The 15,811-nt window shown below is 34.2% G+C and overlaps 1 protein-coding gene across 1 annotated transcript in view; it reads right to left on the reverse strand.

Annotated features, from left to right (window-relative positions):
* LOC136039359 (protocadherin-like wing polarity protein stan) overlaps positions 1-15,811 on the reverse strand; it is a 173,078-nt gene that overhangs the window by 78,851 nt on the left and 78,416 nt on the right. Inside the window, exons 12-13 of the mRNA XM_065723020.1 lie at positions 8,612-8,816; positions 5,416-5,528 (exon numbers count right to left, since the gene is read on the reverse strand). Of these exons, the coding sequence (XP_065579092.1) occupies positions 5,416-5,528; positions 8,612-8,816 (318 nt within the window). The remainder of the gene's footprint in view (positions 1-5,415; positions 5,529-8,611; positions 8,817-15,811) is intronic.

A 15,811-nucleotide genomic window follows, 5' to 3' on the forward strand; every position in this document is an offset into this window, starting at 1 on the left:
TTAATGCTGGTTTTAAATATATAAGTTTCATCAAGTTTAGTCTTACCCATCAAAAGTTACGAGCCTGAGAAAATTTGCGTTATTTTAGAAAATAGGAGGAAACGCCCCCTAAAAGTCATAGAATCTTAACAAAAATCACACCATCAGATTCAGCGTATCAGAGAACCCTGCTGTAGAAGTTTCGAGCTCATATCTACAAAAATGTGGAATTTTGCATTTTTTGCCAGAAGGCAGATCATGGATGCGTGTTTATTTGTTTTTTTTTTTTTTTTTTTTTTTCCAGGGGTGATCGTATCGACCCAGTTGTCCTAGAATGTTGCAAGAGGGCTCATTCTAATGGAAATGAAAAGTTCTAGTGCCCTTTTTAAGTGACCAAAAAAATTGGAGGGCACCTAGGCCCCCTCCCACGCTAGTTATTTTCCCAAAGTCAGCGGATCAAAATTCTGAGATAGCCGTTTTATTCAGCGTAGTCGAAAAACCTTATAACTATGTCTTTGGGGACGACTTACTCCCCCACAGTCCCCGTGGGAGGGGCAACAAGTTACAAACTTTGACCTGTGCTTACATATAGTAATGGTTATTGGGAAGTATACAGGCGTTTTCAGGAGGATTTTTTACTATGTCTTTGGGGACGACTTACTCCCCCACAGTCCCCGTGGGAGGGGCAACAAGTTACAAACTTTGACCTGTGCTTACATATAGTAATGGTTATTGGGAAGTATACAGGCGTTTTCAGGAGGATTTTTCAGGAGGAAATCTTAGAAAATGTCTAGGTCTTTTTCACAAGTGTACTCTATAAAGGATATTGCTTTTGGAACAAAATTGGTACTATCATGTGCAGAAGACAATAACCTATAAGATGATTGGAACCATTTTTTGATGTATTTTCCTGTTTTCTAACAGTCCCCTAGAATATTTTCAGCTACCTGAAATTTTTACAAGTCGGTTGCCATAAAGAATCGTTTCAGATCGCCGATAATAACCCCTAGAGACGAAAATGACAAGCTGGAATAATCAGCTGCTTGTTAATAGTGTGAAATTTTCATAAATTATTTCAATGCAATGAAGAAACATAGAAATGAGAAATAGTCAGGAGCCTTCAGGAAAGTTATGCACACAAAGCCGAAATCATGGGGAAAATTAAATCAAAGCGAGGTATGGAACTGCGAAACTGCGAGAAATTTGGGGATAGGCTAGTGGATAAAGAACCGAAAAGAGTCTAAGGCGGACTATTGCATGGAAGTTGGAAAGAATGGACTGGTCAACCCCAAACGAGGCCACGACTACTTTTACCAAGTACAGTCAGCTTAAATGTGCTCAGCTATATACTTGCTTTTTCATGATTTTTACCCAGAAAGACTTCTACATTGAAAAGATAGACCGCAATCCAGGCTTTTGGACCGAAAAGATTTTTCCCAAGCTGAAAGGATTCTTCATTGATGCTTTGATCCCAAAGTTCCACAGGGGGTTCCAATACAAGAGCCGTACTTATAAGATTAATCGTCTAGTACCGGTGACAGGAAAATTCATTTTTCTTACATTCTATCCTTCTTTGTAGTTACATACTTAATTGTATTGTCATTTGAAATAAAATACCTTTGTTTATATTGCTTGTCCTCCAACTTTATCAAACAGTTCGTAGTAACGAACTGTAGTAAAGAGCGACCCGGCTCAATAGTAACCGAAACTCTAAAAAATGGAATTTTGGTACCAATAGCTACATCAAAAGAATCGCATTTTAATGCTGATTTTAAATATATTAAATAAAAAAACAAGTTTTTTCAACTGAAAGTAAGGAGCGACATTAAAACTTAAATCGAACAGAAATTACTTCGTATATAAAAGGGGCTGCTTCTTCATCAACGCCCCGCTCTTTACGCTAAAGTTTGACTCTTTCTCCCAACTCTTCTTTTTAAAACAGTAAAAAACTTTAGCGTAAAGAGCGGGGCGTTGATGAGGAAGCAGCCCCTTTTATATACGAAGTAATTTGTGTCCGTTTTAAGTTTTAATGTCGCTCCTTACTTTCAGTTGAAAAAACTTGTTTTTTTATTTAATTTCTGAATGTTTTTGAATAAATGCATGTTTTGATTTTGGCTCTCCGCAGAGTAATAGTTGAAACAAAATTTGAATTTTTTTTTTTTGCTGAATGGCTTACTCATAATTTTGATCGAATGATTTTGGGAAAAAAGAGCGGGGGAGGAAGCCTAGTTGCCCTCCAATTTTTTGGTTAATAAAAAAAGGCAACTAGAAATTTAATTTATTATGAATGGTTTTATAAGTAAAAGATATACGTAACTTATAAACTAGCTTACGTGAAGAATTTTTTATTCTCATATTTTTATTACACATATGAGAGGGTTCACCCCGTCGTCAGTACCTCTCTCTTTACACTAAATCTTAAATTTTGGCCCAATTAATTAAGAATGACCCCTGAATCACAAAAGCCATAGAATAAATAGTTGACATTACTAAAAATACTTTAGCGTAAAGAGCGAGGTATTAGGAGGAGGTGAGCCCCTCATATGGGTAATAATTTCTGTTCGTTTTAAGTTTTGATGCTGCTCCTTACTTCCAGCTGAAAAAAACTTTTTCATATATATTTTTTCATTGTTTTTTTTTAATAATGTTAGTAAATCCTGCGCTCCCTTCATGGAAATTTTCTTCCCCCATGACCAAGTCCTCGATGGAAAGTTCCCCCAGTATATCCCCCTCTTTTCGACCCCTCTTCCCGACCAAAAAATTCTCCTGAAAACACCTGTACACTTCCCAATAACCATTACTATATGTAAGCACTGGTCAAAGTTTTTAACTTGTAACCCCTCCCACGGAGACTATGGAGGAGCAAGTCGTCTCCAAAGACATAGTTATAAGGTTTTTCGACTACGTTGAATAAAATGGCTATCTCAGAATTTTGATCCGTTGACTTTGGGAAAATAATTAGCGTGGGAGGGGGCCTAGGTGCCCTCCAATTTTTTTGGTCGCTTAAAAAGGGCACTAGAACTTTTTATTTCCGTTTGAATGAGCCCTCTCGCAACATTCTAGGACAATTTAGTGGATACGATCACCCCTGGAAAAAAAAACAAAACAAAAAAAAAACAAATAAACACGCATCCGTGATCTGCCTAAAAGTCATAGAACACTACTGTAGAAATTTCAAGCTCCTATCTGCAAAAATGTGGAATTTTGTATTTTTTGTCAGAAGGCAGATCACAGATGCGTGTTTATTTGTTTTTTTTTTTTTCAGGGGTGATCGAATCAACCCAGTGGCCCTAGAATGCTGCAAAAGGGCTCATTCTAACGGAAATGAAAAGTTCTAGTGCCTTTTTTAAGTGACCAAAAAAATTGGAGGGCACCTAGGCCCCCTCCCACGCCAATTATTTTCCCAAAGTCAACGGATCAAAATTCTGAGATAGCCGTTTTATTTATCGTAGTCTAAAAACCTTATAACTATGTCTTTGGGGACGACTTACTCCCCCACAGTCCCCGTGGGAGGGGCAACAAGTTACAAACTTTGACCTGTGCTTACATATAGTAATGGTTATTGGGAAGTATACAGGCGTTTTCAGGAGGATTTTTTTGGTTTGGGGGAGGGGTTGAGAAGAGGGGGATATCCTGGGGGAACTTTCCTTCGAGAATTTGTAATGGGAGAAGAAAATCTCCATGAAGGGAGAGCAGGATTTACTAGCATTATTTAGAAAAAAAAACAATTAAAAAATAAAAGTGAAAAAGCTTGTTCAGCTGGAAGTAAGGAACAGCAATAAAACTTAAAACAAACAGAAATTATTACCCATATGAGGGGCTCACCTCCTTCTAATACCTCGCTCTTTAGGCTAAAGTATTTTCAGTAATTTCAACTACTTATTCTACGGCTTTTGTGATTCAGGGGGTCATTCTTAATGAATTGGGATATTTAAGCTTTAGTGTAAAGAGCGAGGTACTGACGATGGGGCGAATCCCCTCATATATGTAATAAAAACATGAGAATACAAAAGTTCTTTACGTAAGCTAATTTATAAGTTACGTAAATCTTTTACCAATAAAAAGATTCGTAAAAAATTAAAAGTTCTAGTTGCCTTTTTAATTAACCAAAAAATCGGGGGGCAACTAGGCTTCGTCCCCCGCTCTTTTTTTCTCAAAATCATTCGATCAAAATAATGAGAAAGCCATTGAGCCAAAAAAAAAAATATGCAAATTTCGTTTTGATTATTCCTCTGCGGAGAGCCAAAATCAAAACATGCATTGATTCAAAAACGTTCAGAAATTAAATAAAAAAAACAAGTTTTTTTAACTGAAAGTAAGGAGCGACATTAAAACTTAAAACGCACAGAAATTACTTCGTATATGAAAGAGGCTGCTTCCTCATAAACGCCCCGCTCTTTACGCTAAAGTTGTTTACTGTTTTATAAAGTAGAATTGAGAGAAAGAGTCAAACTTTAGCATAAAGATCGGGGCGTTGAGGAGAGAAAAGCCCCTTTCATACACGGAGTAATTTCCGTTCGTTTAAGTTTTAATGTCGCGCCTTACTTTCAGTTAAAAACACTTGTTTTTGTTCTACTTAATTATACAAGGGGATCCTACATTCCCATTTTTCTCAATAACCTACTGAAAATTCGAGCATTTGTTTGTAACGGTATATTTTATATTTTAACCTGCACAGAACTTGGTACAGAGTTCATAGAACCGAATATCGGAAGCTAATTAACTATTATGTGTTGTTACTCTATTTAGAAAATAACTAGTACATAGCCAATGGTTTCTGCTAGCTTTTTGTTTATCTTTTAAGAATGTAAAATGGGTAATAAAAATCTCATAAGAACTCGCAAATGAAAAACATCACCACCAAGATATTTTCACAAATTTTAATCTACTACTTGAAGAGACAGTTTGATGACAGTGCCAAATAGGCAAACATTACAAAGGTTTTCAAAAGGGTTACAATTATAAATCCGTTTGGAGTTTTTGATACCATACAGTTAGGGATGGGAAGTGTGCTATAGCTCAATTTCTGTTTAAAAGGTCACAAAATCATTCAAATTGCGTAAAATCATTAACATCAAAAAATATTACGCTATAGCTGTGAGCGACGCGCAAATTAGAATTACATTGTCACTTCGGCGCATAAATTGTATTATCATTACAAACAAGCTCCTTCGTGTCAAAAACAACGTTTTCCAAGTTTAATTTTAGTCAAAAAATTGGAACATAACGGTAATATGTGCTACAATAATGCACCTTCATAAAACGTCGTAAAAGGCCAGTAAAAATGGGTTAGAGTCAAAGCAGTATTCGTGTTAATGATAAAATGTTTAAAATTGTTTTTTGGCCTTCCTGGAAAGGTGTAAAATGAGTTATGTTGCTTTTAAAAAAATTTCCAACCAGTTCAGAAGAAGATATACTAGTAACAGTCAATCATACCGTGCTTCTAGGATTTGCCGAGTTTGATTGGCACATTGCCAACTGCTTCCGAGGTTTGATCCAAATTTGATTGCTATGTTAGTGTTGCAGTTGTCAACGGCAAGAGTTGCAGTCTGTAAAAAACAAAAAGCAACTAAAAGCACAAATTAGTTAAAATATCACTTAACAAAACAAAATAACTGAGCACAAGGCAATAATTACACGCAGCAGTAATTATAGCCATAGAAGTACTTCCTTTCGCTTGGAATTTAAGATAAAAAGAATCAAACCGTTGTCAAATTATAGACATTGCTTTTCTTGTTCGAGTTTTTGCCCAAAGTTTTTTTTTATTCCTTTTTTTAATGATGAATCAATATAGACGCATGGTAGGTGACTATGTTTAAGCGAAAGTTCTTCTTTTTGTCTATTTATTCTACTATTATTTTCTTGTCTACTTTTTGTGTTAGTATTTCATACTCTACGTCTTTAATTCTTCTCTTTCCATTACTTTATTCTTCGCTGAGTTTTTACCTTCTGATACAGGTATTTCACGGCTCACTTTTAAAAATCCAATTCAAGACAAAACAGCCCATCAAAAATATTTTTGTACCACAAATAGTTTTAGATTTCATTTTCCTCAGAAGTCTCGAGTGGACAAATTCACCAAAACTAACCGACAATGGAAAAAAATAGCGAACACTGAAGTAATAAACAGATTAAGTTTCATAGCGTACTATTTTTATAACCAGTTCGAGGATACTTTGTCATCAAAATAAGTATGTGTTTGAGTAAATTTTTGGGGTCTTATGTTTCTGAGTGTATGTGCAGCAAAACGCAAAATCATCAAATCACGATACAACAATATTTCTTTGAAATTATGCCATTTAAATTTGCTGTGATGAAACTTATCTGGCAAATTATAATCTATACTTCATTCTCCAAGAAATAACGGATTAGGATGGAACTGTACAGCAGTCCATGGTTGATCAAACTAAAGGTACATCATTTCATCCGAGGCAAATACAAATGACAACAAGAATACCTGAAAGCACATCCATCATTTAAATTCCTTAGTCATTATCGTATTATTCAAATATAATAGTGATGTGAAAGACTTTTCAACTAAATAAGGGACTGAAACAAATTATACGTGAAAGACACAGGTTTGATTTTGGTAAATTAAGAAACTAATTCACCATAGTATATCCAGTACACTTAATCAAACAATTGGAGAGGAGAATGTAAAATTCATGGCAAATTATGCTGTGATGGCTAATTCATTTTGAAAAAATTTTAACTTTTCCGAGGTAAACGGTTGCTTCCCACAGTTCGTGATAACGAACTGTGAGTAAGGAGCGAGCCACTTTGTAGTAACTAAAACTCTAAAACATGGAACTTTTATACCACCAGATACATCAAAGAATCAAATTTTTATACTGATTTCCAATATATAAATTTCATCAAGTTTAGTCTTAGCCATAAAAAGTTACGAGCCTGAGAAAATTTGCCCTTTTTCGAAAAAAAGAGGGAAACACCCCCTAAAAGTCATATGATCTTAACGAAAATCATACCATCAGATTCAGCATATCAGAGAACGTTTTTTAGACGTGTCAAGCTCTAATTTGTGAATATGTGGAATTTTCTGTTCTTGCCAGAAGAAAGATCACGGATGCATTTTTTTTTTCTCCCACGGTTAATCGTATGGACCCAGTGATCCTTGAATATTGCGAGAGGGCTAATTCGAACAGAAATTAAAAGTTCTAGTGCCCTTTTTAAGTGACCAAAAAATTGAAAGGCAACTAGGCCCCCTCCCAACCTCATTTTTTACCCAAAGTCACCTGATAAAATTTGGAGATATCTATTTTGTTCAGCATAGTCGAGAAATCTAGTAGCTATGTTTTTGAAGATGACTTAATCTTCCACAGTCCCTGGGAAGGGCTTCAAGTCATGAACTTTGTCCATTGTTTACATATAGTATATCTTATTGGGAAACATGAAACATTTTCAGGGGGGATTTTTTCTGGTCAAAAGGGATCGGGGAGGGGGTATGTGAGAACATCTGTCCATGGAGGAAATTTTCATTAGGAAAGATAATTTCACGTGAAGGGGATGCTGGATTTCCCAAAATTGCTTGAAAAAGATCAGAAATTAAATAGAAAACAAGTTTTTTCTGCTGAAAGTGAGGAGCAACATTAAAACTTAAAGCGAACAGAAATTATTACATAAACGAGGGGGTTCGCCCACTTGTCAATACCTCTCTCTTTATGCTAATGTTTTTTTTGTACTTTCAAAAGAGTTATTTATTCTAGTTAAACGGTCTTTGTGATTCAGGGGTCATTCTTAAGGAATTGTAACAAAATTCAAACTTTAACGTAAAGAGCAAGGTATTGACTATCAGGAGAACCCCCTCATATACGTAATAATTTCTGTTCGCTTTTAATGTTGCTCCTTACTTTCACTTGAAAAAATTTGTGCCCTCTACTTTATTTTAATATAAGTAAAATTTCAGAAGTAAAAGGTGATTATAAAAGTTAAACTATTTATTTGAAATTTTGCGCCCCTAAAATTTCTGAGCCCGGGGTATGTGCTGCTTCTGCCCCTCTTAAAACTACATCTGTTAGGTGCGCTCTTATTGAAATTAAATAAAAAAACAAGTTTTTTTAATTGAAAGCAAGGAGCAACATTAAAACTTAAAACAAACAGAAATTACTTCGTATATGAAAGAGGCCGCATTCCTCATCAACGCCCCGCTCTTTACGCTAAAGTTTGACTTTTTCTCTCAACTATTCTTTTTAATATATATATATATATATATATATATATATATATATATATATATATATATATATATATATATATATATATATATATATATATATATCTTCGATGCTTAATTCTCCGAGCATGATTTGATTTTTTAGCAGTGTTATGGGATTTCTAGATCTAGCATACTTTTAAATGTTTCACTACATTACCATAAAAATTTCGGTGAGTCAATGAATTATTATCGTTTATTTATTTATAACCCAAATAAACATAGACAAAGACAACGCTGTAACGTAAGAAGGAAAAGGAAAATAATAAGCATAATAATAAAAATAACATAATAACAAAACAAAATTTGTCCTGTATAAAGATTAAATGCAGGGAATGGTTATATTCTCAACACAATTGTTGTATAGGTGCAAGTGAAATGGTCATTATAAAAAATACCCACCATATTGACATAATCCACAGTCAATGTGTGCCAATTCCCGTCACTAACTCCACCTGGAATATTAACCACGACATCGTTTATTTCACCACCCAATGAGTAAGAAAACTTGACATTTCCGTTCAAAACTTCTAATGCCATAAAATCATGCATTCCATTGTATCTACCGTTGTACAACAGTAGGCCATTCTTTTGACGAGTAGCAAAACTAAAAAATAAAACTTATAAATTTTGATAAAATTAGACTGGGAGCATTTAGCTAATTTAAACTAATTCTTCCGAATGAGAGTTTAATTCATTCCTATATTTCGTATTGTAGTGCAATATGGTTAGGAACTTTCTCCTCAACACTTCGACCAGTAGAAGTTTTGCAAAATATTGTCGTTAAAATCCTTGCTAATTCAAGCCCTTCTGAACCGTTTTGGAGAGGCTTATGTTAGGTTGGAAATACTCCCAGTGACTGCTCTCCGTGACCTTTATACTGGTGTTTTTATGTATAATTGCGTCAGAGGTAGGTCCACTACTTATCTAAGTGTGTTCACGCGAGTTAATGAAGTTCACTCCTATGACACAAGGTCAATGTTATGTTAATAATTTGGTTACGTCTAGGTCAGGCATTTCTCTTAATTAAAGATGGGCTAAGCTATGGAATTCGTTAAATGAGAATATTAAAAATAGAGACTCAAGTGAATTTAAAAGAATGTTGAAGAATGAATTGTTTTCTAAATATGATTTTAATGATTAATGTAAGAGGATACATAGTTGATACATTAAATAGTTATTAAATCATCAAAGGTAGTGCTTTATTTTTTATTGAGATGTGTTAAGGAAGGAGTTGAGTGTGGAATGTTAAGCGAGTGGTAGCAGGGTATATGATGCTGTAGTTGTATTTTGTTTTTACACCTTTTCTGAGGTTTATGTTAAGCGGTTTTTTTCTTGTTCTTTTTCTGTTTTTTTTTTATGTTGGTTTGTGTTTGTTTCGTTATCCCTCCTCCATATCATACTGTGGCATTTGGAGGGGATGTGTTTATGTTACGTTTTTATTAATTATTGTTATTAGATTAAAAAAAAATGAGAAGTGACATCCCTTTGAATAGAGAGCCAAAAGGTAAATATAACTTTACTATTATTTCTTTTTTCCTTTCCATATTCCACTGTTTCGCTGTTTGCTTCACATCCTCATCTATATGAGTTGAACCTCTAAGCATAAATTCATGTTTGGTCGATCACCAAACAACCATGAAAGAGTAATTAACTGAAATAAATATTTTTCTTGAAGCTTTTCCATATATATTAAACCTAATACATAAAGAGCTTATTCGCTTACCTTGTTGAGCAGGACTCTTCTAAGCCTATAATGTATTAATAATAAAAAAAACAAGTTTTTTTAACGGAAAGTTAGGAGCGCCATTAAAACTTAAAACAAACAGAAATTACTTCGTATATGAAAGGGGCTGCTTCCTCATCAACGCTCCGCTCTTTACGCTTAAGTTTTTTACTGTTTTAAAAAGTAGAGTTAAGAGAAAGAGTAAGTTTTTTACTGTTTTAACAAGTAGAGTTAAGAGATAGAGTCAAACTTTAGCGTAAAGAGCGGGGCGTTGATGAGGAAGCAGACCCTTTCAATAAAAAAACTTGTTTCTTTATTTAATTTCTGAACATTTTTGAATCAATGCATGTTTTGATCTTGGCTCTCCGCAGATGAATAATTAAAAAAAAATTGCAAATTCATTTTTTGGGCTAAATGGCTTTTTATAGTTTCGATCGAATAATTTTGAGAAAAAAAGGAGCGGGGGAGGAGGCCTAGTTGTCCTCCGAATTTTTGGTTACTTAAAAAGGCAACTAGAACTTTTAATTTTTTACGAATGTTTTTATTAGTAAGAGATATACGTAACTTACAAATTAGCTTACATAACGAACTTCTGTATTCTCATGTTTTTAGTACGTATATGAGGGGGTTCACCCCCTCGTCAGTAACTCGCTCTTTACAGAAAAGCTTAAATTTTGTCCCAGTTTCTTAAGAATGGCCCCTGAATCACAAAAGATGGAGAATAAATAGTTGAAATTACTAAAAGTACTTTAGCGTAAAGAGCGGGGTATTAGGAGGAGGCGAGCCCATCATATGCGTAATAATTTCTGTTCGTTTTTAATACTTCTCCTTACTTTCAGTTGAAAAAACTTTTTTCTTTTTCATTGTTTTTTTTTTTAATAATGCTAGGAAATCCAGCGCTCCCTTCATGGAAATTTTCTTCCCCATGACAAATTCCTCCAAGGAGAGTTCCCCAAACATATCCCCCTCTTCTCACCCCCCTCCCAACCTAAAAATTCCCCTGAAAACGTCTGTACACTTCCAAATAACCATTACTATATGTAAGCACTGGTCAAAGTTTGTAACTTGTAGCCCCTCCCACGGGGACTGTGGGGGAGTAAGTCATCTCCAAAGACATAGTTATAAGGTTTTTCGACTATGCTGAATAAAATGGCTGTCTCGGAATTTTGATCCGGTGACTTTGGGAAAACAATTAGCGTGGGAGGGGGCCTAGGTGCCTTCCAATTTTTTGGTCACTTAAAAAGGGCACTAGAACTTTTCATTTCCGTTAGAATGAGAACCTCTCGCAAGGTTCTAGGACCACTGGGTCGATATGATCACACCTTAAAAAAAAAAAAAAAAAAAAAAAAAAAAAAAAAAAAAAAAAAAAACACGCATCCGTGATCTGCCTTCTGGCAAAAAATACAAAATTCCACATTTTTGTAGATAGGAGCTTGTCACCTTTACAATAAGGTTCTCTGATACACTGAATCTGATGGTGTGATTCTCGTTAAGATTCTATTACTTTTATGACCCCTATTTTCTGAAATAAGGCAAATTTTCACAGGCTCTTAAATTTTGATTGTTAAGACTAAACTTGATGAAACTTATATATCTAAATCAGCATTAAAATGCGATTCTTTTGATGTAGCTATTGGTATAAAAATTCCATTTTTAGAGTACCAATTACTATTGAGCCGGGTCGCTCCTTACTACAGTTCGTTACCATAAACTGTTTGATAAGAGAAAATGTCAAAATACGTCAAAATATGCACTTTGCAAGCGCAAGTTTCATTAGTCGTTATATATATATATATATATATATATATATATATATATATATATATATATATATATATATATATATATATATATATATATATATATATATATATATATATATATATATATATATATATATATATATATATATATATATATATATATATATATATATATATATATATATATATATTTATCTGATATATATTCTTCTGATGAGTATTCTCCTGATGAGCCCTTGTGTTGGGTTGTTGCCTTTGAATTATTTGTCTTATTTATTGTTTTTAATATTCGGAATATGACGACCTATACTTTGCTTACGACACGACTGCCTGCGGTTGATTGTGCATGGCTATACTGTTCGTCCTATGTAATTGAATGGATTAGTAGGGTTTAGGCCTTGTTCAAGTACTGATCTATATTAATTACTAAAGTAGGAAAACAGTCTTCCTTTCTCCTTCTGTCTCTCTTTTTTGTATATATGGTTAATTTATATATATATATATATATATATATATATATATATATATATATATATATATATATATATATATATATATATATATATATATATATATATATATATATATATATATATATATATATATATATATATATATATATATATATATATATATATATATATATATATATATATCAAGTTAATACATCATGAAATATACATATATTTCATATAATTATTTTGTAAAAGAGGGAAAGAGGTTTTTATCTGAATTTCTTTGGTAATAAAATCACAGCAAAACTAAGGCGCTAAAATTCATGGAACTTCAATCAACATCAAATTTATATTATTCAGGAACTTTAACCAAAACATTTTCTCTTCCAAATGCTCCTCGGTAATGCGTCTAACTTGGTAATTCTGTGAACTTCTTGAAACCCAACAATAATATACAGTGCATGGCAAGCAATTGGTTCAATGACCGTATTTGCATGATAGATTGTAGTATGTACATGGCCTTTACATTAAGCAAGTCATAGTGTCATTATGTTAAAAATACATTATATTTCTTCACATGATAAAGAGTAATTTAAAAACTGCAATAAGTTACTTCATTATCTCTGTCATGTCATGATACAGTGACCAGCACATCAATGACTATAAAACTTAAAAATATACTTTTCGGAGTTAGAAATATGCTGCTCAGTGTTAGAGTAGAGACTGTCGTGTGACTGGAGTAAGAAAATTTTCAACCGCGGTTTAAATAACGCTTATATATATCAGAGTTGCACATCATGGAGTACTAATGGATCACAGTTGCACAACAAGACACACAACCGTGATTGATAGAGAGTAAATTTCGATTAAAAAGTGCTTTGGGCGGTGTAAACTCTTAAATTTATTTTACCTAGACCTCTATCGGAAAAGGAGCTATTGAGTCTCAATAAACTTTGTTAAAAGTAAGGATAAGTGCTTAGTTGGACCTTTGGAAGTTCTCACCAATATACGACGCTATGAGAATGGATAGAGGCGTCTCTAGACTGTGGGGGGGGGTCCCTAATGAGTTGACGAGGGATCATCACAACATCGGCTAAAGCAGGGTTATAAGATCTTAACCAAACCTGGTGGGGAATAAAATTATTCGTTCTGGTTGTGCATTTTGGGAGTTTGAATCGGAACTAACCTATTTTGGAGAATGGGGTTAATAAATATTTGTCTCAGAAGAATTACCAGAAGGGGCTATCAGAGCGTCACAAAACTTGATGAAACATGAGAACTAGTGTCCCAATTTCGGTTTTTTTTTTAGACCAGGACCATATTTGATATTTGCAGGGGATGGAAAAAGTAGGATCCCTAAAATTATCCATATCTCTCTGAATATCAGGTCACAACCAAACTTAGATGGGATTAGGGGTAGCTTCCCTAGTTTATCCACGCAGAATTCCGTACCCACTTGATCTTTATAAAGGAGGAAGTCCTTCAACTTTTAATCATCCAAACATCTACCAAAGTATTGTTGCGTCTAGACCAAACTTGATAGGGGGCAGGATCTAGGAAAGAAGCAGGTGTTAGAAGATTGAACCCAACACAGCCTATTCGGGGAAGGAATTCCCTAATTTCTTGTCATCAGGACATCCGTAAATGCACTAGCATTAGCGTCGACTTTATAAAGATCAAAGGTTCACTTATTCATTCATAGTAATTTCTCCTTGTTTTAACTTGACTTTTTATGACATTTTATGACTTTTTTCTACTTATTCTAGGTTTTGATGCTTCTCTTTACTTTTCTTTGAAAAGCTCTTTTTCTACTAATTTACCTGAATGGGTCAATCTTAGTGAACCTTTTTGGGGAGAAAAAACCAATGAATTCTTTTTAGATAAGGGTCCGATTGTAAGTGAGGAAAACGGAAGCTTACAAAAAAAAAATGTCATCACAACAATAATCAGTAAACCTATTTAGGTCTCAATCAATCTAGTTCTAACTAACTGCTTATGTTTAAGCTATGCTTTTTTCGGTCAGGGTTTGATCCTATCTTTCAGGCGAAGGAGGTAGCGGGGTCTCTAAATTTGTTCCATAAGCCACTTCTACTTAAAGAAGACGTCACATCTAAACTAAATTTGGAGAATAGGAAGAGCCATGCTGTCAGGCTCATCGTTACTCCTGTTATTGTCTGCCTGTGATCCAATCTCTATGGGAGGAAGGAGACTAATAGGATAGAAACTTATTTCGGTAGTCTAATTCCCAAGTGGTATGGTAGAATTCATTCAAATAAACCCTATCAACAGGTACAATACATTGTTAGGTGTTTATGCTGGAAAGGATCTCTGTGAAGGAAGGGTTAGATTCTAGTCATCCACATACATAACAATAATCAATTAAATTAGGTAGGAATTGTCAGATAGTACTTAAGCCGCAGCTTTAGAGGGTCCTAGTCTAGACTGAGAGACATTCTCACTTTTGTAGTTCTACAAATGTGACTGTTTTAAAACTGTTTTTTACTGTTTTAAAAAGAAGAATTGATAGACAGTGTCAAACTTTAGCCGTATAGAGCGGGGCGTTGATGAGGAAGCAGCCTCTTTCATATACGAAGTAATTTCTGTTCGTTTTAAGTTTTAATGTCGCTCCTTACTTTCAGTTAAAAAAACTTGTTTTTTTTTTATTTAATCCTTATACATAAAACCGAACGCGTATGCGTCTGTGTTTGCTGTGACCATTACTACACTATTCATCTAATCGCCAAGAAATGTTAATAAGCTGTTAACTACATTCTTGCGAAGGTCTATGCAAAAACTTCCCCCTCCTTAATGGCCCTCTCAATACTTTTTGCGCTGACTGAAATTACATAGCCCTAAATACTTATAATTGACAGTCTCTTCTGGTCAAAATATTCATATTTTATGGATATTCAATTAACGGATTAGTTACTAATGAATCCTGTCATCTAATCCCCGTCCAGAATTACAAAGATTTTCTTTTCCACTAAATTCTTCAAATTTCGAGTTCATCAGTTATACTAATTTGTCATTGAACCCAATTTTTCCAATATTTTTCAAAATTGATAATACTACCGTTATTCTACATGTGGGAAAAATTTTCCGGAGGGAATTGTCGGAAGAGGGATTTTCGGTTATAAAATGAATTTAATGTTCAAAATAGATGAATTAGATAATTTATGTAAATATAGGGCAAAGAACAACTGAATTCAGTCTGGGATTAACTCTATTGAAGAAAGCATGACGTTCAAAGAAATCGGTGTTCGTGTTTTTCAATTCATTGCATTATCTTGTTTTCCGATCTATGGACTCGATGCCCAATGATGGGGAATTACCATGGGGGGTATTTTCCAGGGAAGAATTTTCTGAAGAAGCCGCTATTTTCACCAGAATGGAGGGAGAGGAGGGGGGGTGAATTGGCGTGCGCAGAGGGGGGGAATAGCACGCGGGGGAAACTTCTTAAATACTTATTATTTTACGGGGGGGTTTTCCACGTAGAAAATTCTCCAAGGGGAGGAGTCTAGACGGGGATTATTTTTCTTTCTTTCTTTCGAGATCGGAGAAACGCGCGACAGATAAGCTAGCTGGCTAATAAATTATAAATGACTTGCTGTCGAATGTTCAAAAAAAGGAGAAACATTAACCCATTAAGTTTCTTCTT

This window comes from Artemia franciscana, chromosome 19, assembly GCF_032884065.1.
Source record: "Artemia franciscana chromosome 19, ASM3288406v1, whole genome shotgun sequence".
Lineage (NCBI taxonomy): Eukaryota > Metazoa > Arthropoda > Branchiopoda > Anostraca > Artemiidae > Artemia > Artemia franciscana.